At 44.9% G+C, this 22,170-nt stretch overlaps 1 protein-coding gene across 2 annotated transcripts in view; it reads right to left on the minus strand.

The window, feature by feature from the left end:
• The window catches only part of LOC138741602 (potassium voltage-gated channel subfamily KQT member 4-like), a 350,449-nt gene that overhangs the window by 64,649 nt on the left and 263,630 nt on the right, over positions 1–22,170 (minus strand). For both annotated transcript variants that reach the window (XM_069895914.1, XM_069895915.1), the window contains exons 5-8: positions 21,245–21,370; positions 14,082–14,192; positions 13,198–13,293; positions 5,385–5,473 (exon numbers count right to left, since the gene is read on the minus strand). In XM_069895914.1, the coding sequence (XP_069752015.1) occupies positions 5,385–5,473; positions 13,198–13,293; positions 14,082–14,192; positions 21,245–21,370 (422 nt within the window). The remainder of the gene's footprint in view (positions 1–5,384; positions 5,474–13,197; positions 13,294–14,081; positions 14,193–21,244; positions 21,371–22,170) is intronic.

Below are 22,170 nucleotides of genomic sequence, written 5' to 3' on the forward strand. Positions count from 1 at the left end.
TACACTGATTGCCCCGCCACAACCAAGCCTTAACCCTTACATTAACCCTTCCAGGCAGTTATTTTCACTTTGGATGTTGAGATTAAGTTGAAAATCCCTTCATCCTCAGTCCTATCTCAAATCTTCAGCCAAGATTTGATCAACTAATGCAGTTCCAGTGAACAAATTCTGAGATGAGTGGATCCACTCAACATTGGGGAATAGAAAGGGAGAGTGGTAATTGCACCATTCCATGTGCAATAAAAAGAATAACTGGTCAGACAAGGATGACAGACACCTGCGAGAAACACTGCTTGAGGATGCAAAACCAAGAGGAAGGGAAAGGAAATCGGGAACAGACTGAGGGTCAGAACAAGTTAGGGAAGGACAAATTGGAACTTCAGTTGAAGAAAAGAATTCAGGCATAAGCTTCACATGCAGTCAAGGCGGGGATTTAAAATAGGAAAAAAAGTCTTGCCAGAATGTGCAAATAACATAGTTGCAAAACGACGAGCCAGTAATGGCGGAAAACTGCTGAAAGGGAGCTATGCAGGTCACACAGTGCAGCAATATAGTTTTAACCGCGAACACTCAGCTTCGGAGGCAACAGGATCAGCTCCATTGCATGGAAATAGTATTGGACTGGAATGTATTTTCCATTTAAACCACATCAAGACTTTTTCTTTGTTTCAAAACATGAAAGCAACAATATTGTAGAGGGCAAATTCAGCAAAATAAGGATCCTTAGCTCAGTGCTGTCTAAATAAGGGTGCAGAAGTTGTTCTGAGGCTGTGGCCTCCTGCGACTGGATTCTGGAGCTTGGCGCTGTCTACGTCACTTACTTCAATTGACTTTAATGATATTGAACTTGATGAGGAGAAGGCAAGGTGCAGCTTCCACTGCGTTCAGTGCATGTGTCTTCAGTGAGGCCCTGAAGCCTGTGTTCATTTGTGTCTTTATTTATCTGCAGGATTATCTTGCATAATAGATGCTGTGAATTAGGACCTAAGCATTAGGAGCAGGAGAAGATCATAGCCCCTCGAGCCTGGATAGAAACAGTCTTATTGTGTTTTCCCTGCCCGTGAATGAGATGAGAAACTACACTGTAAAGTCTGTGTGGGTTGTGTGATGCAGAGACAAGTTAAAGGTGAACAATGAAAGGCAAAAATCCATGGGGACCCTGAAATGGTGGCTATGACATGCCCCTGAATTTCTGGCACCTTTTAGTATTTCTCTGTGGGTCAGTGAGAAATGAAGGAAGGCTTGAATTAACCAATGCCTCCAGACTGAATGGTATCAGTATTGCATCTGAATTATTTAATGTTATATAAGATCATGAAGGGCCGATACCAATGGCCAATACCAGAGGACATCCGTTTAGGGTGGGTAAAATTTAGGGGAGACGTCACAGAGGCAGGTGGGTCCCTGGAAAGCATTGCCAGGAGTGGTGGTGGAGGGTGGTACAATAGGAACTTTTGAAAGATTCTTGGATAGGCACGTGGTTGTAAGGGAAACAGAGGCTTCCGGACTATGTGGTTGGAAGGACAAGGTTGATGGTGGAATAGATTTATATAGGTTAGCACAATATTGTGGCTGAAGGGCCTGGATTGTGCTGTATATATTCTAGATATTATTATTTTGACAGACTGGCCTGTTGAGAGAGCAGGGGTACACCCCGCAGCATCTCCTGAAGTTACCTATTGGGTTATCAGATCTGGAATCAAACACCATCCTTTCTATGCCTTACTTGGAGAATGGATCCAAGTATCCTCTGTTGTAGCAGGATTTGAGCAGGTGAGTATTGTGGCAGGAAAGTGGGACCTCACTTCTGTTCATTTTAATCTCTGCCTGTCCTTGGATGTGGCTACATCACACAACCAGGTTAGGAGATACAGTTGAATGCCCAACACAAGCTGAGCAGAAGAGATGCCCAGTTGCCACCCATAGACTGCGATTTGGGGTTAATGGGCCGGGGAGGAGGGCACTGGAAGATAAGAAAGAGCTACTGAGACTGGAAATAAGAGCATCCTTGCTCCTCCTGAAACAGCGGCCCGATCAAAGTCGGTCACTTACCTGACAAGGTCAGAGGGGAAAGTGTCAGACCCTACTCTGATCCAGTGAGGAGTTGAGGTCAGGTACAGGGTTCAACAGATTGTGATTGGTCCCACAATAAGTGTTCACAGAAATTGAGTTAAACCTGATGAAGGCCCCAGGCCCTAAACGTTGGTACCATCCTATGGAGCTATGTGACCCGCTGGGTTTCTCCATTCTGCATTGTTCACAGACTTACCGACTCTTCCCTGCATGAATCCTCTGGGAGGAAAGCTTTCATTTTCACCAATTGTCTTTGGGGCAATGCAGCATAGAGCATGCCAGACAACTGGGTGGTGGGCAAGTGTTATGGGTGCACCCTTATAGGCATGGTGCCCTTGGCCTAGGAATATTCCATTCTTGGGCTTAGTTTCACAGGGCTCGAGTCCTGTTGGTGTTGCTAAGAAATTCTCAGCTGGGTCATCATTACCTGCTCCTCGTTCTTGCTGAAGATGGCTCATGTAAACTTCCAGAAGTGTCCCTACTGAACTGTCTAAATTGTCATTTGTTTTGGGAAATGAGTTTAATTTTAACATGTTATTTGACCAAGCAGCATGGACTGTAGACAAACTGATGGAGGGACTCGCAGGTCAGGCAACTATCATGGGTAGGTACAGTCAGTCCACGTTTCGGTTCAGGACCTTTTTTCAAGGGTGGGGAGCAAATAACCAGGCCATCTTAATCTGTTCAGAAGGGCCCAGTTATATTGTACGGGAATAAAGTCTGCCACTACAATTTAAATTCCACAAATTGATAAAATGGGTGAACATTGTCTCCAGTTTTGATCATTTAATTGTGGAACTTGGAGATTGAGGGGAGAATTTTTCTGCACAAAAGGGCAGAATTTTTCCAGTGAGGTTGGGTGAGACAAGAACTAGAGGGCATAGATTAAGGATTAAAGGTGAAATGTTGAATGGGAATATTAGGGGGAACTTCACCCAGAAAGTGGTGAGAGCATGGAACGAGCTGCCAGCTGAAGTGGCAAATTGGCATTTTAGAATAAATGGAAAAGGTACATGGATGGGAAGGGTTTGGAGGGTTATGGTCTGGGCGCAGGTAAGTGGGTCTAGGCAAATCGACATGAACTAGATGGGTCAAAGGCCTGTTTCTGTGCTGCAGTGTTTGGATGATTCTTGGTGAGATTTGCTGGTGAAGTTTCCAGAGTTGGGACTTTTCTGTAGAATAGCATTTATCAAGGAGGAATCACAAGGCCATCTTACTACATTTTCTTGAGGTTAGGCACTTGAAAAGACTGTCAGTGAGATTCTAGGTAATTAATTTGCACAATATCAGCCTCTGCCAAACCAAATGTTGAAACTAGACACAATCGAGGAGCTGACCTCCTACAGCAGAGAGCCCTTTTAGCTCCAGATTCCATCATCTGCAGTCTTTGTCCAACATTGGAACTCTTTCCTTTGAATGGAAAGAACAGGTAGCATCTTGGAGAATTTCTTGCCACGGAACCTTGAGAATAGCTACATTAATTAATGCTCCAGGTGCTTTACTCTCGGGGACTTTTATTGAAAGAAAATGTATACGTTTATGGGCTAATGGAATGAAAATAAAAGTTGATTTCCTGCCAAATTGGTTGAATCTTGCTTTTAATTTCATGAAAATTTCTCATAATCTGTGCAAATGGTTCAGGGAACAAGTCCAAGGGACGTTATAGGTTCCTGGGGTCTGTGCCATCCCTATTTTGAGATGTGTGCTATTTTAAACTGGAATCCGAGCGTTGCAGTAGGTGCTTGTTATTGGGGGTCAGGGTGGAACAAAGTGGGAGAGGCATTGGCTTCAATTAAATGTTTACAAAACTGATTGTTTAAATAGGGCCCAAAGAATTATTGAGGTCCCTTTCCATCCAGCACACAGTTATCTTTGACCCAGAACCATGAAGAGGGAGGTTCAAAATCAGGACTGCCAGGCTGGGAAATATAGCCTCTTCCCACAGGCTGTGAGATTATTGAACAGTATCCTGCAACTGAGCAAATCACCCCAAAATATTGAAATATATTCCTTTTAATTGAATGCTGTGTATTTGTGTCTGTGCGTGCACGTGGAAACACTGTTTTGTCTGGTTGTATAATGTACAGTCAGATGATAACAAACTTGAACTTGAATGGAGCTGATTTGGGCCCAAGGTTTATTTAATGAGCGGAGGTTATTTTCTTATTGAAATGTTGCTTGTGGGGCAAATGGGTTAACGGGAGAATGTTTTTCTTCTTCCAAAACACACATTGACACGAGCAAAACAACTTAAAGGGAAATGTTTTCTTCAGATGTTTCTTCACCTTTGGGACGCACACGAGAATATTGCACTGGTGTGGTTTTAGAATCACCATGGCAAGGAGATCTGAGCCATCTCACCTTTCGTAGCTCATAGACCCATTGTAGGTGCAACTAACAGTGAACCAAAGGGATTTAATGACCTGGTTGGCCATATTTAACATCTCACTACTTCACCATCTGAGTAGCTTCATGGAAAACAGTAGGAGTGAGGAGTGGGGAATCTAATGCAGTGGCATAAAGCTATTGCTGGCTCTATTACAATCAGGCAAAAAGTATACACAGGCCTTCAATCATTGATGAGCATGGCAGGAGCGCAGCAGCAAAATGCACAACAAAGAGAAAGGAACCTTTATTATTGGTCTGCCATCAGCTGCACATTTAAAGAGGTCACCTTTACTCTCTGCGACCTGTTTTGCTCTTGGTTGAAAGTTTGTGAGCTGTGAGCCGCTCAGCTGCAAGAAAGCTGGACAGGTTGCTGGTCTCTTGAGTTGTGAGTGACATTTGTGTCGACCCGACAGTTAACCAGTGAGCAGTAATGGAGGGGAGAAGGTGGTGGGGGAGCAGGGAGTGTGAGCATCCTATCCCCACCCAGCTCCCCTCTCATTCATTGCCAGGGACCTGCCATTCAAACCCACCTGCCACTGTTCTCCACACAGAGTCAGCATTGGGCCAACCTTGTGACCCTGGGAGGGCCAGAGAAACTTCGATGCTCACTGTTTCCCTCCTTCCACAGTGAGTTCCGCAGAGTGGAGGGGGAGAGATTTGGGCTCAATTTCCTCCTTTTTAACACAAAGATCTTTCTTTTTCAAGGCTGGACTTGCAGGCTGGAATTTTTCTACAAATGTGTATAGGGGAGCAAGACTCTGTCAGGGCGATGACCAGGGACTGCCTGACAGACCAATGAAATCAGTGCTTTCTCTTCATTGGAAGCAGCGTGGATTAGACCGAATGGGGTGCTGAGATCAGCTAGGGACTGAAAGGCGGGTCAGAATAAAGAATTGTTACTTTCGTGGCGTGTGGGTACATGCCTGAACGAAGGTAGAATGCTGTCATAGTAATACCAGGTGGCAGTCAGGTAAGGCCGACTCACATCTGTAGAGTAGAGACGCCAGGCAGCCTGGATAAATACAAACAGAGAGACACACACTAACCAGTCAGACCATCACACAGGACAGGACCAGAGAAAGTAAAATAAGAAAGAGCATTAAAACAGTAGCCAACGAAACAGGAATCCATCTGTGGGGAAACGTCACTGCTGAGGTGGATGATGCCCCTTTGGACGTGAAAGAATACAACTCTCGCCTGTGTGGGTTAACACTTATCAATGGATCTGGTCTTGTCGACTTAGCTGTGTGACCACTGACAGTGACACTCACTCATTGGTGTCTGAGGGTTTCAGTGTGTTTTTAATTAAATTTAATTAATTGGCATATTGTGGTAATATAAAGCTTCCGCATGTGTTCATTGTTTCCTCAGCACCTGCATGGTGGCAGCAAGTAGGAATTTTGGTGAATCTGTTCATTATTCTTTCGTGTATGACAATAAACTCTCATTACTCTCAGGATAAATGGGTTCTGCTGATCGTGACCCGGAGAGTGGTGGTCACCTCACCCGTGTGCACTTTCTCTGTGTGAGTACAGTCCGTGGGTTTTGCGGAGAGTTTTACACCGTCGCCTGATTGTGTCCTTACCAGCCTCCAGAGAGGCGCCTGTCAGCAGCGAGGGGCATTTAATCCCTCCTAAAGAAGCTCTTCATATTGAGTGTCCAGGCCAATTCACGTCACGCAGACCTGGTGATGGCAGTGAGGGGGTTTTCCTGCTCTGCGCATGAGCAAGCTCTTGTTTCTCTTGGAGTCCGTTAATTTCCCACCGTTTTGGGAAGTGGACATCTTCTGGTATAAGCTACATCAACAGAAGTAATGCAAATACTCACCTCATCACACAGTGCATCAGGATCTGGTCTTGTCGACTTCAGTGCTGAACCTGGGTTGACACTGTGCAACTCTAACCGAGTGTGGCATGGCCAAAGAGTTCTATCTTCAGCTGGATGTTAAATAAGTTCAGGTACATGGCTCATGATTCCATTATATCTTTGTGAAGGTTATTAGAAACTCTCCTCAAGCTCTTGGCAATGTCAGTCTCTCTACAGATGTCCTCTGTTGTTTCAGAACCTCCACTAATCTTTTGAATTAGCTTTTTTCTCTACATTTAAGATTGCCTCTCACTCCTCCTCATGAAACAAATACGTTCTCGAGCACCTCTTTAAACATAAGCACTTCAGTGGAAATGACAGGAGGGTGTCCACTCACCTCCTCACCTCATTCCCTCCATCTTGCCTTGATCGGCTGACTAGTTTTCTTCTCAAGTCTGAGATCGTTCACTCAGATCCATCAGACCTGCCCATTGGACATGGTCAAAACACACACCTCATCACCAAACTAAAGCAGCAAGCCAACCTGCAGACCATTCAGAAGAGTCTCAGGAGAAGCGATGTTAGATTGAGGGGATGCTGTGAATATTTATGTCTGTCCTCCCTTGAGGGCAGGAAATGCTCTGTAACCGAATATATCCAAGGTCGATGTATATGGATTTTAGACAAAGCAAAACAAGGACTTGGGGATCAAGTGCAAAGTGGAGCTCTGATCCTATTAGTTCGGGGAACAAGCCCAAGGAACGGTGCTGTCGCTAGTTATTAAAAAACTACCATTTTTTAGATTCACAAACTCTTCAAAGCTTCAAGAAATGATCACCAATAACTCCCAGCACTGACCACTATAAAACAACTTACTCTCAGTAACCAAAATATATCCCCAAGTTACCTGACCTAATTGTTTATAAACTAATCACAGTGAATCAGTCAAGAATAAAATACTGCAGATGCTGAAAATCTGAAGTAAAAACAAAATGTTGGAAATAGACAGCAGATCAGGCAGCATCTGTGCAGAGAGAATCAGAGTTAATGCTACAGGTTAATGAACTTTATCTTGAATTGGAAATGGCTGAAGAAGAATAAATTATAAGGTTGTAGTGGAAGGGAGAGGGGGAGAGACAAAGGGAAGATGTGCAATTGGATGGAGACTGGTGACATCAAGTGACAAAGGTGGCGGTGGTGACAGTCAAAGGTTGGTCAATACAGAAGGTTGTGCAGATGTACAGGATAGATGCAGGCCCTTCTGCCCACTGTGTCCATGCTGATCATCACCAATCTGACACTCTATTACATACCCCACATCCCCACCTAATCCCTACTTGACTCAACACCTCTGCTACACACTCGGGGCAAAGTACAATGACGACTTGACCAACCAGGCCGCACGCCTTTGGGATGTGAGAGGAAACTACAGCACTCCGGGAAAAAAACCAACAGGGTGACAGGGGGAACGTGCAACATCCACAAATGGTGGAAGAGGTCAGGATCGAACCACAAGACATAGGAGCGGAATTAACCATTCAGCCCATTGAGTTCACCCCGCCATTCTATCATAACTGACTTTCTATCCTTTCAACCCCATTGAGAGGAGAGATTGAGCTACCTGAGACTGTACTTGCTGGAATTTAGAAATGTATGAAAATATGAAAGGCATACATAAGATAGAGGTAGGTAAGATGTTTCCATGGGTGAGGGAGACTAGAACTAGGGAATAGAGTCTGAAGATTCAGGGTACTAGTTTAGGATGGAGATGAGGAGGAACTGCTTTTCCCAGAGGGTGGTGAACCTATGGAATTCACTGCCCATTGAAGCAGTGGAGGCGACCTCACTAAATATATTGAAATCAAGGTTGGATAGATTTTTACACAGTACGGGAATTAAGGGATATGGAGAAAAGACAGGTAGGTGGATATGAGCTGATCATCAGATCAGCCATGATCTCATTCAGTGGTGGAGCAGGCTCAATGGCTGGATGGCCAACTCCTGCTCCTATTTCTTGCGTTCATTCTCCTGCCTTCTCCCCATAACGTTTGATTCCCATCCTGACCACTAACCTATCTATCACCATCTTAATTGACTTCCACAGCCGTCCATGGCAATGAATTCCAGAGATTCACCACCCTTATGGTAAAGAAATTCCTCCTCATCTCTTTTCCAAAGACATATTTGTATTCTGAGGCTGTGCCCTCTGGTCCCAGACTCCCCCTCTCTATAAAACTTCCTTGCCATGCCAACTCTATCCAGGCCTTTCAGTATTCAATAGGTTTCAAAGAGACCTCCCCTCATTCTGTGAAATTCCAGCGAGTACTATCCTAGAGCCATCAAACGCTCCTCATGTAATAACCCTTTTATTCGAGTGATCTTTCTCTGGACTCTCTCCCATGCTGGGTAGAGAAGATTTTTATTCATCAACACATTCTCTTGGGGTCAAGCTCTGAACTGTGTGTCAAGTATCAAGTGCGCCAATAGGGGAGATGGCCACAATGGCTTCATTCTTCTCATTATGCGGGTGCCATTGAAGGTGGATTAACATGATCATTCATTTATTGATTTTTCTTACATGGTTTAAAAGCTATTGAATTCGAATGGTCCACAATCCACTGGTTAACATGGCCTTAAAATATAAATGGGAGTCAAGCTGCAAACACATTTCTTTGAAGACTAATTCTTATTTGGATTGGATTAATACCCTCTACCCACATAGGTCCATAACTCCTAACACCTTCTATCTCACCAACTTTTACATTCAATGGATAATCTGTGATAATTCCTGATATCCCAAAAGATTCCATCAGCAGACATGCCATCCACTCCCCTTTCGGCTTTCCACATTCAGTAACCCCACCCCTGGATCAGTCTTTCAGTTCCACCAATACTCTCGGCCACCTTCCCAGAGAGGCAAATCAACCCTGGAGAGGTTCACCCATCAGCCCTTCCTTTAACCAGTCAGTGCCCCAGGAAGAAGTGGTCTTTAGACCCACGTATCACAGCTGAGAATAAAGCTTTTCTGCTCTACGAACATCAAGGTTGGCTTTCTCCAACACAGTTAATCAGCTTCCCTGCACTTCGGTGATTGTGTGTTGGCATGGGTGATGCTCATCCATCACCTTCCTTCCACCTAAGGCCAGAAATGATGATGGAAGTTGATGATTGCACCATGTCCAACTCTTATCAACACTAAGATTGCACATGCTGGAGCCTTGAGCAAACAATCAACTGCTGGAGGGAATCAGTGGATCAGGCCCCAGCCACGGGTAGGAATGGTCAGTCAATGGTTCGGGTCAGGACCCTTTATCAAGACCTGATTCAGTTTTGATAAAGGATCCCAATCTTAAATGTTGTCTGCCCATTTCTCTCCACGGACACTGCCTGGCCTGCTGAGTTTCTCCAGCAGCTCATTTTTACTCTTATGTTTCTCACTTCAGTTTATTCCCACTCCTAATCCAATGACTTCAGATTTAATTTCCCTCCTCCTATTTACTCTCCTCATTATCCAAGGAGATCTTCACTGTCTTCCTTCAGCCAGAACCACTGGCACTTTGTTAAATTCCAGAATGTTCTTCACACAGGAGGCTAGTCAGCCCATCTTGCCAATGCTGGTCAAAAAGCAGCACAACTTAACCCTTCACTGGTAATAGGCAGGGCCTTTATCAATGCAGAGCGAGTGCCTGCAACTCAAACCATTCCACCACCTGCTCCTCTCCAAACCTTTGACCATTACTTTGAACCTGGGCCCTGTGGGTTTCAGGAAGGTCCCCCTGACTGAATGCAGACCCTTCCTATTTACTCTGTCCCTCCTTATTTTAATTTTAATTCTCATTTTGGAATACAGCAGGGTAACAGGCCTATCTGGCCCACAAGCCGTGCTGCCTAATTAACTGGCTAACCCAGTACCCCTGGAATGTGGGAAGAAACAGGGATACCAGGAGGAAATGCAGACAAGGGGAGAATGTACAAACTCCTTAGTCAGTGGGGGGATTTGAATCCAGGTTTCTGGCGCTCTGATAGCGTTGTGCTAATCGAGCTGGCCTCAGTCACACGTCAATTACAACACACGGCTTCAAAGAGAAAAAAAAGTCCAGACTTTCTATAGTTTCACTGTTTCCCAATCCCTGTAGATTTCCTCTGTAGTGAAAAAAATGGAGCACAATTGGATCTGCTGTAACGGCAGCCGGTCCAGACACAGGGAGGATGGAGACAAAGCGCTTGTCCGAATAGTTCAACTACCTGGTCTTTATGCCGGCAGTTCCATACAGGCTTTAAACAGTCTGTTAAAGGAGGAAATGGTGTTTTCAAACCAAAATCCTGCAATCTCGGGGGTCTGTGCCCAAGATGGCGTCGCCTGTGCTCGGCAGTGGCCATGATGGGTTACAGAATCTGGGGGTGGGGTAGCGGACTGGAGCAGGGCAACCAAAATGTCTGGGGCACTGAAGGCTTCCTGATTGTATTGGAGGTTTGGATCTGGAGCTCAGGTTGTAGATATATCGAACAGGAGACTGTGGGCCTGCAGAGACTGTGGGAGCGCTGGAGGTGAACTCATGACCTCTCAGTAACTTTGAAGGGACCCTCTTTTATTTCTCTTACTGCACGGGGCTCCAGGAGACACTAATGACAGGCAGAAGGCAATTTTGTGTAATATTACATGTTCTGCACTATTACATGACAATTAAGAAACCTTGAATCTTGAGAACAGAACATTACAGCACAGTACAGGTCCATCGGCCTGTCATAGGAACATAGGAAGTAGGAACAGGAGTCGGCCAAAAATGGCCCATCGAGCCTGCTCCGCCATTCAATACGATCATGGCTGATCTAATTTATGACCTAACTCCACCTACCTGCCTTCTCCCCATATCCCCTAATTCCTCTATCATGTAAAAATTTATCTAACCGAATTTTAAATATGTTTAATGAGGCAGCCTCAACCACTTCCCTGGTTAGAGAATTCCAAACATTCACTACTCTCTGTCGAATTATACTGATCTCTATGAACCCACCACATAAATCTAATCCTTCCCAATATCACTGCCCAGAACCCTTTATTTTTCCTACATCCAGGAGCCTTTCTAAGAATCTTTTGTTTGTCCCAATTGGACCAACCTTCACCACCACCCCTGGCAAAGCATTTCAGATACCCACCACTCTCTGTGGAGAAACATCTACCTCTGACATTTCCCCGAAATTTTCCTCCACTCATCTGAAAAAGATCTCAGCGAAAGCAGACTTGCTGGATGTATCACAGCGCGAGACGGGAGCTGATCTGCTCAAGATCTGAAGCTGTTGCAGAAGGTGGTGAGTGCAGCTTACATCACATAGACCTCCCTCCCCTCCATGGAAACCATCTACATCTCCAGCTGCCTTATAAAGGAAGCCAATGTACTGAATGTCTCATCACACCCCGGACACACTCTCTTCTCTCCTTGGGGAGAAGGGTCTAGAGTGTGAAAGTGTGCACCAACAGGCATAAAGACAGTTTCTTCCCAGGAACCATCAGGTTACTGAACAATCCCCACTACAGTGTTGCCCTTGCTTTGCACTAATTTATCTATCTGTCCTTTATAACTCTGTACTTTCCATGGAGAGCAAATGCTTTGGATAATGTCATCGAAGATGGGGACCTCTACCAATTGCACTTTGCATTGTGGCTGGGCACCAGGTAAATCAGGTCCCCTACGGCCCTGTCCAATATCTTGCTCCTGTTCATATTTAACCAAACAGCAGGTTTCTTGCAGCCATATCACTGGCCATGGGTTCAGACAGAATGGATCCTGCAGTGAGGCAGCTGCCGTGACAACCCTTCTAAACCTCCGCCTTTGCTGTTCTGCAATAATGTGGGTGGGGAATTTTTTACCATGATTCTAGAACTAATGTTATATTAATTACATAATAATATGGGGACAGCAGCGATAACGTCGCAATTAGTGCAACACATTTACGGTGCCAACAAACAAGGTTTGCATTCACCGCTGTCTGCAAGAAGCTCACACATTCTCCCTGTGTCCATGTGGGTTTTCTCTGGGTGCTCTGGTTTCTCCCATGTTCCAAAGGTGTACGGCAGAGTCTTCAATCTTTTTCTTTCCACTCACATCCCACTCTAAGTCATCCCTATGCCATCGGTGATCTGTGATGAGTAAGGGATTGCTTAAGGTGGGATGTGGGTGGAAAGAAAACATTTGAAAACCACTGTTTTAATCGTCCCTCATTGACTCGTTATGTGCATGGTTTCAGAACGCCAAAGGAATTGGGCCAATGACAATTTTTCTCAAGCAAAAGATTTCAGTAACAATTGGGCCTAGAGCAGTGATTCTCAACCTTCTCTTCCCACTCACATACACCTTAAAGCAATCCCTTACTAATCAGAGAGCATCGATGGCATAGGGATTACTTAACATGGGATGTGAGTGGAAAGAAAAGGGTTGAGAACTACTGGTGAATGGGGTGTATTTGGACAGCGTGGGCTCATGGGCCCAGAAGGCCCTGTATCTCTAAATTAAATAAAATAAAATATTGCCATGGTAATGAACTTAAAACATTATTGGGATTGACCTTTTAGCTACTCTTTTGAAGTTGACCAAAGATAAAAACCCTGCAAGAATCAAAAAAGTTGACTATTATTTATTTTCACAATGCAGACTTCATGATTTGTTTGGGGTTTTTTTTCTGATTACCTTAGGTGTATCCCATTGCAACCCCACTCTCCCCCTCCCCCCCACACCCACCCCATCTCCTCTCATTCTTCCCCACACTGCAAGTTGGGCACATCCCCCCATGTCTTTCACTGCAGTGAAAATCCACCCTAAAACTTCCCAGGACAGAGTTCGACTGCACAACCTGAAGTCACTGTTCAACCACTTCTCCGGCTTGTTACACAGTTCTGGTCCATACCAACCAGGTAGCCACTCTGACACTCACCTGAATAAGGTTGGCGGCAGGAGTTCGTCTTTTCTCAAAGTGCTTTTGTCGATGTTGTTCTTGAACTTTCAGAGCAAACCCTGAACCCAGAATTCCCTGCAAGCAATAAATCTCCATGAGTCACTAACTGAAGATGGTCTAAACTGAAGCTGGTCAGTGTTGTCAATAAGAAATATTTGGTGACTGTGTCCTGCTGACTTTAATCACTTGAGGTAGCTCACCCCTTATGAAAATGGCTTCACCATAGGCAACATTGATTCTTTATCTGTGTGTCAATTCAAACATCATGTGTGAGTTCAGACTGATAATTACAATGGGCAAATTAACCATGCATGTTGGAGATGTTCTCAGCTGTTAACTGAGATCAGAGAACAGGCCAGGGTTCCAGATCACCATCTTGGGACAGCTCTGCACCTCAGGACGTCCCACCCATGGCCACTTGAAAGGAAGGGAAAAAGAACCAACGCGTTGAGAAGGTGCTTTTTTAATTTTGACGGAATCGTCCTTAGGCCTGGGAGGAAGGGTGAAGTCACATTCTGCGGGTGGCCCACTGAACCCTGGGGCGAGGCAGAGCAGAGCTGGGATGGCCGTGGGTGCAGAGGGGTGGGCTCTTTCCACTCACATCCCATGTTGATCACCCCCTCACTTACCAGATTCCCCAAATCACTCTCGTCCAGAAAAAAAAGATACGCTTGTAAGATTCTCAGCAGCCACGGGATTTGGGAAGATTTTGGACAAGTCAGCGGTGAAAAGTTAATATTAAACGATACCCACGAAAGCCAGAAATGGGGAAGAAAAATATTTTATGGTGAAAAGATAACATTCAATGTATTTTAATTAAATGGATTGTGTGGAAGCTTTCTAGTGCAGTTGTACATACTTACAGCTGGGAGCGCAAAGAATGAGACTCCTAACAGTGCAAACCCCGCTGCGAGCATTCGCCCAAGCCAGGTCTGTGGAGTTTTATCGCCGTAGCCAATTGTGGTCAGTGTAACCTGCAAAGTTGGAATATTTGAAAGTTCAATTCTATACCCAGGTGGACACATTGCAACAGCATTTTCCTCATATGGAACAACTATTATCTCAGCCACTCTTGAGAAAGGTGGGCCAGGGAAGTTGGAGAAAGGGTATGATTGTTCATTGACTTCCACTGTTCTGTGACGCGGTACCAGTTGGTCCTTTCTGAACTGTGGAGACAATGTTCAGGAAACAGAAATAACAGATACTGGGAACACTCAGCAGGTCAGGCAGCATCTGTGGAGAGAGAAACCAAGTTGGTGTTTCAGGCTGGAGACCATTCAGCAGAACTGAAATATTACCTCTAGTTTCTCTCCCCATAGGCGCTGGCCAACTGGCTGAGAATTTGCAGTGTTTTCTATTTTTGGTTCAGATTTCCATCGTCAGAGTATTTTGGATTTTGGGGCATTGGTCCGGGGATGGACAGAATACAGAGAGACGACTTCGCCTGTGGAGGCTTTGGACTTACTCCTGAAATGGGCCTGAGCTGAGGGTCAGAGAAACGTCCAATGATGGTGTTAAACAAGGAAGTCTGCAGATGCTGGGGTCGAGCGCAATGCACAAACATGCTGGAGAAACTCACATAACTTCAACACATTCCCAACCAAGGGCTCAGGGACAAAGTCATGGTCACCCTTTAATTTCTATGGATGCTGCATGACCTGCTGAGTTTCTCTAGCATGTTTGTGCATTGCCTCCAATGCTGGAACCATGTCCTATGACAGAGAGAGTAGGGCTAGGGCAGTGGGGCAACAGAGCTGCCCCTGGTAATGGACATTGTTCTTCCTGTGGCTTCCCCACATCTGGCTTTTTCCAAGTGTTGTTCAAGGCTTGCTGACGGCATGGCGGAGCAGTGCGGGTGGAGGGGAGGCAGGAATCAGGATGGTCACTCTTTGCCCATGATTCACCGACATGTCTATTTGTTGCCTCATGCACTGCCGAACAGAACCGAGACTACCTTCAAATTGGAAGAACACCTAATATTTTGTCTGTGCAGTCTCTAACCAGGTGGTATCAACATGGACTTCTCCAGTTTCCATTAAACCCTGCCCCCAAGTCTCTCTCTTTCCCCAACTCTCGGCCTCCTTTCCTTCAGATCTCTACCCCCTTCCCTTCCTTCCCCTATCAGAGAGCTACTCTCTTCCCCCGTCACTTTTCTGCTCTTTGACACGCCCACCCATATCCCACCTCTGACCTGGATGCAATACCCACTGTATAATTAGATCCTGGATTTCCTCACCTCCAGACAACTATCAGTGAGGAACGGTAAGAACATCTCCTCAATCTCTATCAGTACCGGAGAACCACAGGGCTATGTTCTTAGCCCCCTCCTCTACTCACTTTACCCCTATGACTGTACGGCTCAGTATGACACCAACACCGTCTATAAATTCGCTGACGATACCACGGGTAGTGGGTTGTACAAAGGAAGGGGATGAGTCAGTATACAGGTTGGAGATTGAAAACTTGGCTGAATGGTGCACCAACAACAACCTCACACTCAAGGTCACCAAAACTAAGGAGCTGATTGTTGACTTCAGGAAGGAATACCAGAAGTGTATGATCCAGAGGCAGAGAGGGTGAGCAAATTTCTCAGAGAATCTTTCCTGGATGATCCAACACACTAATGGTATTCATAAACCCTGACAAATTTCTACGGATGTGTGGTGGAAAGTGTGCGGACCGGCTGCATTACGGCTTGGTATGTGGAAAGTCTTGCAAAAGGTGGTGGACACATAGGAGGCAAAATCACCCCCAACGTTGAGAACGTCTACGGACCATTGAAAGCTGCCATCGGAGGGCAGCAGCATTCAACAAGGATCCACACCACCCAGCACACGCTCATCAGGAAAGGGGCACCACCAGGTTCAGGAACAGCTGCAAAACCCCTCCATCAGCGGACTCCTCAACAACCAACTCAATTAGGGGCTTATTTACTTTTGCACTTTATTGATTTTTTTTTCCCCCCTCTGCATTGCACAGTTTACATTTGTTTACATGTGGACGTTGTGGAGTTTATTTGCACCACCAATTAGTGGTAATTCTGCCTGGCCCGCAGGAAAAAGAATCTCAGGGTTGTATGTGATGTCATGTATGTTCTCTGACAATAAACCTGAATCTGAAATCTTACCTGTTAGCCCGGTGGTTCTCAACCATTTTCTTTCTACTCACACACCACCTTAAGTAATCCCTAGGCCATCGGTGCTCTGTGATGAGTAAGGGGTGGCTTAAGGTGGGATGTGAGTGGAAAGGGAAGGTTGAGAATCTGCTCTAGACCCAATTGTTTCTCAAATATTTTGTTTGAGAAAAACTGTAATTGTCCCATTTTCTTTGGAGTTATGAAACATTGCACATAACAAGTCAATTAGGCACAATTAAAACCGTGGTTTTAATCCCTTACTCATCACAGAGCACCGATGGCATAGGGATTACTTAAAGTGGGATGTGAGTGGGGAGTAAAAGGTTGAGAGCTACTGTGTTAGCCTCTACTCCTGCCTCTACCTCTTCCCCCTTCCTCTCCTCTGCACACTGTTTTAGTCAGGCATTTGCCTGCTTTTTGCTCAGGCCCGAAACATTGGTTACCCTTTTCTTCCCAATGGATGCTGTGTGACCTGCTGAGCTTCTCCAGTGTATTTGTGCATTGCACTCAACCCCAGCATCTGCAGACTCTCCTGTTTAACTGCGAGTTAGAGTGACCTACTAGTATTCCTCCTTCGCATGTCAATATACTCCCACTCCCCCTCTCTGTCCTCCTCCTCTCTGGAACTCCAGTTTGTTAGCTAATACCTGCAGCAATTAGAGGGACGAAGAGATCTTGGCTCATACTACCTCATCCTTATGGTGTCGTGTTGTGCAACCCTATTGAGCTGCAGGGTGAAATGAGGTGGCTTTCAAGTATTTTACACCATAAAATTCAAAATTAAAGGCAAACCATCTTCCTTGGAGACATTTGATTGTTAACCCAAGGCGGCCACAGGACTTTCAAGGGGAGGAGGGAGGGTCATGGACATAAATCATAAAATATTTTTTATGTAGTCAGTAGGAGAGAAGTCTGGACAAAACCTACTAAACTAGACAGCTTCACGGGGGAGGGGGCCCTGCACTTTGAGCTGAGTTCTAAGGGGCCATAGTCAAAAGGAGGTTGAGAACGGCTAAATTGGAGAATCATGGAAAATGTACAGCACAGGAGGATCCCAGTGTATCTGTGCTAGCCAAGAAGTAGTTTCTCACTCCCTCCCCTTGCACAGGGGCCCAAAGCCTTACAAGTCGCAGCTCCACCAACTCCACATCCAGGCACTGTGGAAATAGTGAGAGGACAGGATTTCTTTCTGATCATTGATTACAATAACAATGCCTGAAACGCAATAAAGTGTCTATAGATGGTGTCTTAATCCAAATTTAGTCTTAATCTTAATTTCTGTAATTTTATTAAGGAACAAATAGAACTGGAGAAATGATAACAGAATTGGAAAAGGAATACTAGAGAATGGGCTTGAAAGATAAATACAAAATTTTGGTAAATATAAAAATTGAAATAAACATATAGAGTAGAAAAAAAAAACTATTTTGAAGTCAAAACCGAAGTGCTGTTATGAGCCCAGAGGACTCCAAAACCCAGCAGCAATAGAAATTCACCAAGACAAATGGTTACTTCAACAAAAGTTGCTTTTAATTATCTTTAAGCATGAAAATAGGATCAAACTTTAACTTATTACTATGAACTTAATTAAACCCAACTTAACCCCCTTCTAGTTCTAAGCGCACGTGTATGTAAGGTGTACATGTTCAGGAAAGTTCTTTGATTCGCAGTCCAATCTCACTTCTCACTCCTCCAAGTTCACCGGTATCAGACAATTCTTAGACTGTGCACAGAATTTAACATTTATGAATTTTCACCAAGCTCTAGTGTTTAAAGGTAATTGGTTACCGCTCAGGAAGGTTCTTGTCGGTTTTCAGAGAGAGATTCGTTGCTTGTTGGACACCCACCAACTGATTTCTTCTGAACATCCAGTTCCAGTTCCTACTTCCTTCCTCTCTCCATCTAGCTTAGACTCCTCCCCCTCATGGTGTTTCTCCCCCCTCTCCACCTATCATCTCCCACCCTCACCACCCCCCTTTTCCCCTTTTGTTCAGATATCTCTCATGTTCCCCGACATCTTGATGAAGGGCTCAAGCCTGAAGCGTTGGTGATGCATCTTCACCTTTGCTACATTAAGGCACTGTTTGACCTGCTGAGTTTCTCCAGCATTTGTGTGTTTTTTTCACAGTGTCAAGAGAATCCTGTGTTTTACCACTTCTGAACAGCCACTTCAGTGTCTTGCTGAAGAAAGATGCCTCATCAGGGTTTTCCAGATGATCATCTCTCTCTCTCTCTCTCTCTCTCTCTCTCTCTCTCTCTCTCTCTCTCACGCACATACGCACACACAAAGAGAAAACCACATTTCCCTCTTAGAACAGCAAACTGCACTCAGGCAGACTGTGGCTCTGGACCTAATTTTCCAAGTTCATTCATCTGTTGCTTTCCAAAACAATATCCATTACTCCACGGCATATCCAATTAACACCTACTTGTGAGGTCCTTATAGGCAATCTTCAAAGTTTTTGTAAAGGCACCCGGAGCCTGGACTGTCTGGCTTGAGCAGAGCTTTGGCATTTTAAATGAGATCTGTTTTGAAGAGTTTGTATGTAACCTACACTAAAAAACCTGCCACAATTGATCTCCTTTAAAATATATCTATATACAATATAAAATATAACATAATCTGTCATAGTACTATGAATTGGGAGAGAGAGCAAATAAAATTTTGTCTTAGCAATTAAAGGCAGAGGAGACATCCAGGATGATAAATGCAATTCAAACCGAACCAGACAAATTAACATACAACCAGAAGGAAATCAATGATACTTTCAAACAACATTATACGAAGCGGTATAATCAGAACTGATACTGAGATAAACTAATAGGAAGGCAGAGATCAGATGGACTTAGATGCCCCGTTTACTAGAGAAGAGATTGAAAAAGCCTGGGAGAAGATGGTTTCCCACCCAAGTTTTATAGACAATTTAAATATTTTTTGATACCTCTTAGTATGGAGATATTGGACTGGGCACTTGAAACAAAGCCTCTTCCAGAATCCTTCTCAACAGTGATTATTGTGGTATTACCAAAGAAAGAACAGAGACCCACTAAAACCATCCTCATATAGATCTATCTACTTGTTAAACGTGGACTACAAAAGCACTAGACACAAACCTTGAAGGGTCAGGTTTACAATTCGATTCCTGCACATCTAATTATGGTTGCCATATCTTGATGAAAATGACACATTTTTTAAAGTTATAAGTGCTTAAGAATCAAACGGGTCTGATAAATATAGCACACATCATGTGCAAATAGGTTGATTTTATGCTCTTCGCGGCCAACTCTGAATCCCTTTTTTCTGGATCTTTCCTTCTAATTTCTGCTAATGGTTCAATTGCCAAACAAAGAGGCCTGGAAACAGAGGACAGCCCTGTCTGCAGGATTTACTCAAAGGAAACACCGACAACATTTGAACATTGGTTATAATTTTGGTCTGTGGTTTATGATAAGGAGTTTTTTTATCCAATCAATAAATGTTCAGCCCATTCCAAATTTTTCTAGTACTTTAAATAAAAAAAATGGCCACTCTAGTCAATTGATTGTCTTTTCTGCATCTAGCAGTAGTTATACACTTGGATTCTCTTTAGCTTTAGCCAGGTGAATTATATAAATAGTCTGCTCAAAGTATCTGCAGACTGTCTTTTTTTTTAACAAAGCCCACCTGGTCCAAATTTATCAAATTTGGGTTTAGAGCAGTGATTCTCAACCTTCCCTTCCCACTCACATCACACCTTAAGCAATCCCTTACTAATCACAGAGCACCGATGGCAGAGGGATGACTTAAAGTGGAACGTGAGTGGAGAGAAAAAGGTGGCGAACCACTGCTCTATAGGAAGCAAAGTGTAACCAGCATTTCAGGCCTGAGCCCTTCACCAAGGAACAAGCAAACAGCAGGTGGGTGGCTGAATAAAAAGGTGGGGAGAGGGGAGAGGAGGGAGAAGTGAGCATAGGCCAACAGGATAAAGGTGGGAGGGAGAAGAGGAAAAAGCTGCAGTGACAGGGGGAAGAGTGGAGAGGGAAAAGGGTGAGGAGCTGGAGGAAAGGAAAGGGATAGGGAAAGAGAGGGGCTCGGGGTAGGGGGACTGCTTACCTGTTAGCCTGTACTCCTCCCCCTGCCCTTCCCCCCCCTCCTTTCCCCTCCCCACACCTGCCTGGCATTTTGCTTATACCTTGACGAAGGGCACAGGCCTGAAACGTTGGTTACACTTCACTTCCAATAAATACTGCATGACCTGCGGAGATTCTCCAGCACATTTGTGCATCGCACTACAATCACAGTATCTGCAGGCTCTCCTGTTTAACAACAAGCATCAACACATCTTAACCATGAAATCCCAATTTTATACTCAGAGAGACATGATAACCAGATACCCTTTGGAAACAGTTAACAAATAGCAACAGCAAGAAGTTCATGAGTAAGGAAGGAAGACAATACTCAGAAATGCAAACAAAGTGCTTCCAATACTATGTGGGAATGCAGCCTACTTCATCACTCCCTCTTGCAAATCAGGACAGGTCTGTACCTCTTCCCCACTCACCCATTTCTTGCTCAGCCCTGAACATCCTCAGGAAATGTCCCTTCCAGATGCTCAGAGTAAATGGCTCCTGCTTCCTCAAATTTTTTTTTCACTGTGGTGATATGTAATTGCACCACTAGGTCACCAGGGGGCATCCCGGTGACTTTGTCTATAAAGCAGTCCAGAGCTACAGTCTCGCCTTCCAGGTTGGGCTTGCAGAGAGACAAGGCCTCTTAGTGGACATATTAGTTGATTAAAGCTGTCTTATACTCGCACTGCTGGTGTGGTTATTGTCAGTACATTCACGTCACCGGCATACACAGGAGAGGCATTCAAAGAGCAGAATACAACAGCTGGTGGCTGGACTTACTGTACCCCACCAGAGGGAGTCGGCGTATGTTAAAAATTCTGAATTTTCCTCCTTCTCAGCCAGGTAGACGAGGAACGAGGAGAAAATGAGGATTAAAAACCCAATGTACCAGGCTGTGATCAGCTCCTGCAACAGAACAGGTGGAGTTTACTGCAATGTTCCAAACTGCAAGGCGACAGTCTAAGCAGTTATTTCAGGGTCTCCATACACTGGCAGGTGTAGCTATCTGTGTGTGAGTGACTGAAGCTCTTCAAGCCAAACTCTACCCTGAGCTGTTGCTCTGGAGGCCTCAGTGACTATGTGTCAGTTTCTGATCCAAATTGTTATCCAGCTATCTCCCCAAGTGGAATGCTTGTATTGGGTATTGATGAAGTTGGGTTCTTACGCACAAGCTGTTATGTTAATCGTGTCAGTGGATGTTTCTGAGTGGATTTCCAAACTCACTTTAAACACCAACCAGTATCTGGGGCAAACTTTCACCCCAGGAGCCTTTGAACAGAACTGTTTGGATTCACATGGCAGCTCTCAGCATAGGGTCACAGAGCTGTCTGCCCTCCATGCGAGGTGGGTGACGATGACGTCATGTGATGTGGCCGCTGATTTGGCAGTTCATTTCCATCTCACAATGTTAATGCCATTGACTCTCATGGAAATAAGAGGGTTGGAGGATCAGAGCCTCTGTGGGTCAGAAGGTCAGAGGGCCACTGGATCATGGGTCGGAGGGTCAGAGCCTCTGTGGGTCAGAAGGTCAGAGGGCCACTGGATCATGGGTCGGAGGGTCAGAGCCTCTGTGGGTCAGAAGGTCAGAAGGCCACTGGATCATGGGTTGGAGGATCAGAGCCTCTGTGGGTCAGAAGGTCAGAGGGCCACTGGATCATGGGTCGGAGGGTCAGAGCCTCTGTGGGTCAGAAGGTCAGAGGGCCACT

This window comes from Narcine bancroftii, chromosome 8, assembly GCF_036971445.1.
Source record: "Narcine bancroftii isolate sNarBan1 chromosome 8, sNarBan1.hap1, whole genome shotgun sequence".
Classification (NCBI taxonomy): domain Eukaryota; kingdom Metazoa; phylum Chordata; class Chondrichthyes; order Torpediniformes; family Narcinidae; genus Narcine; species Narcine bancroftii.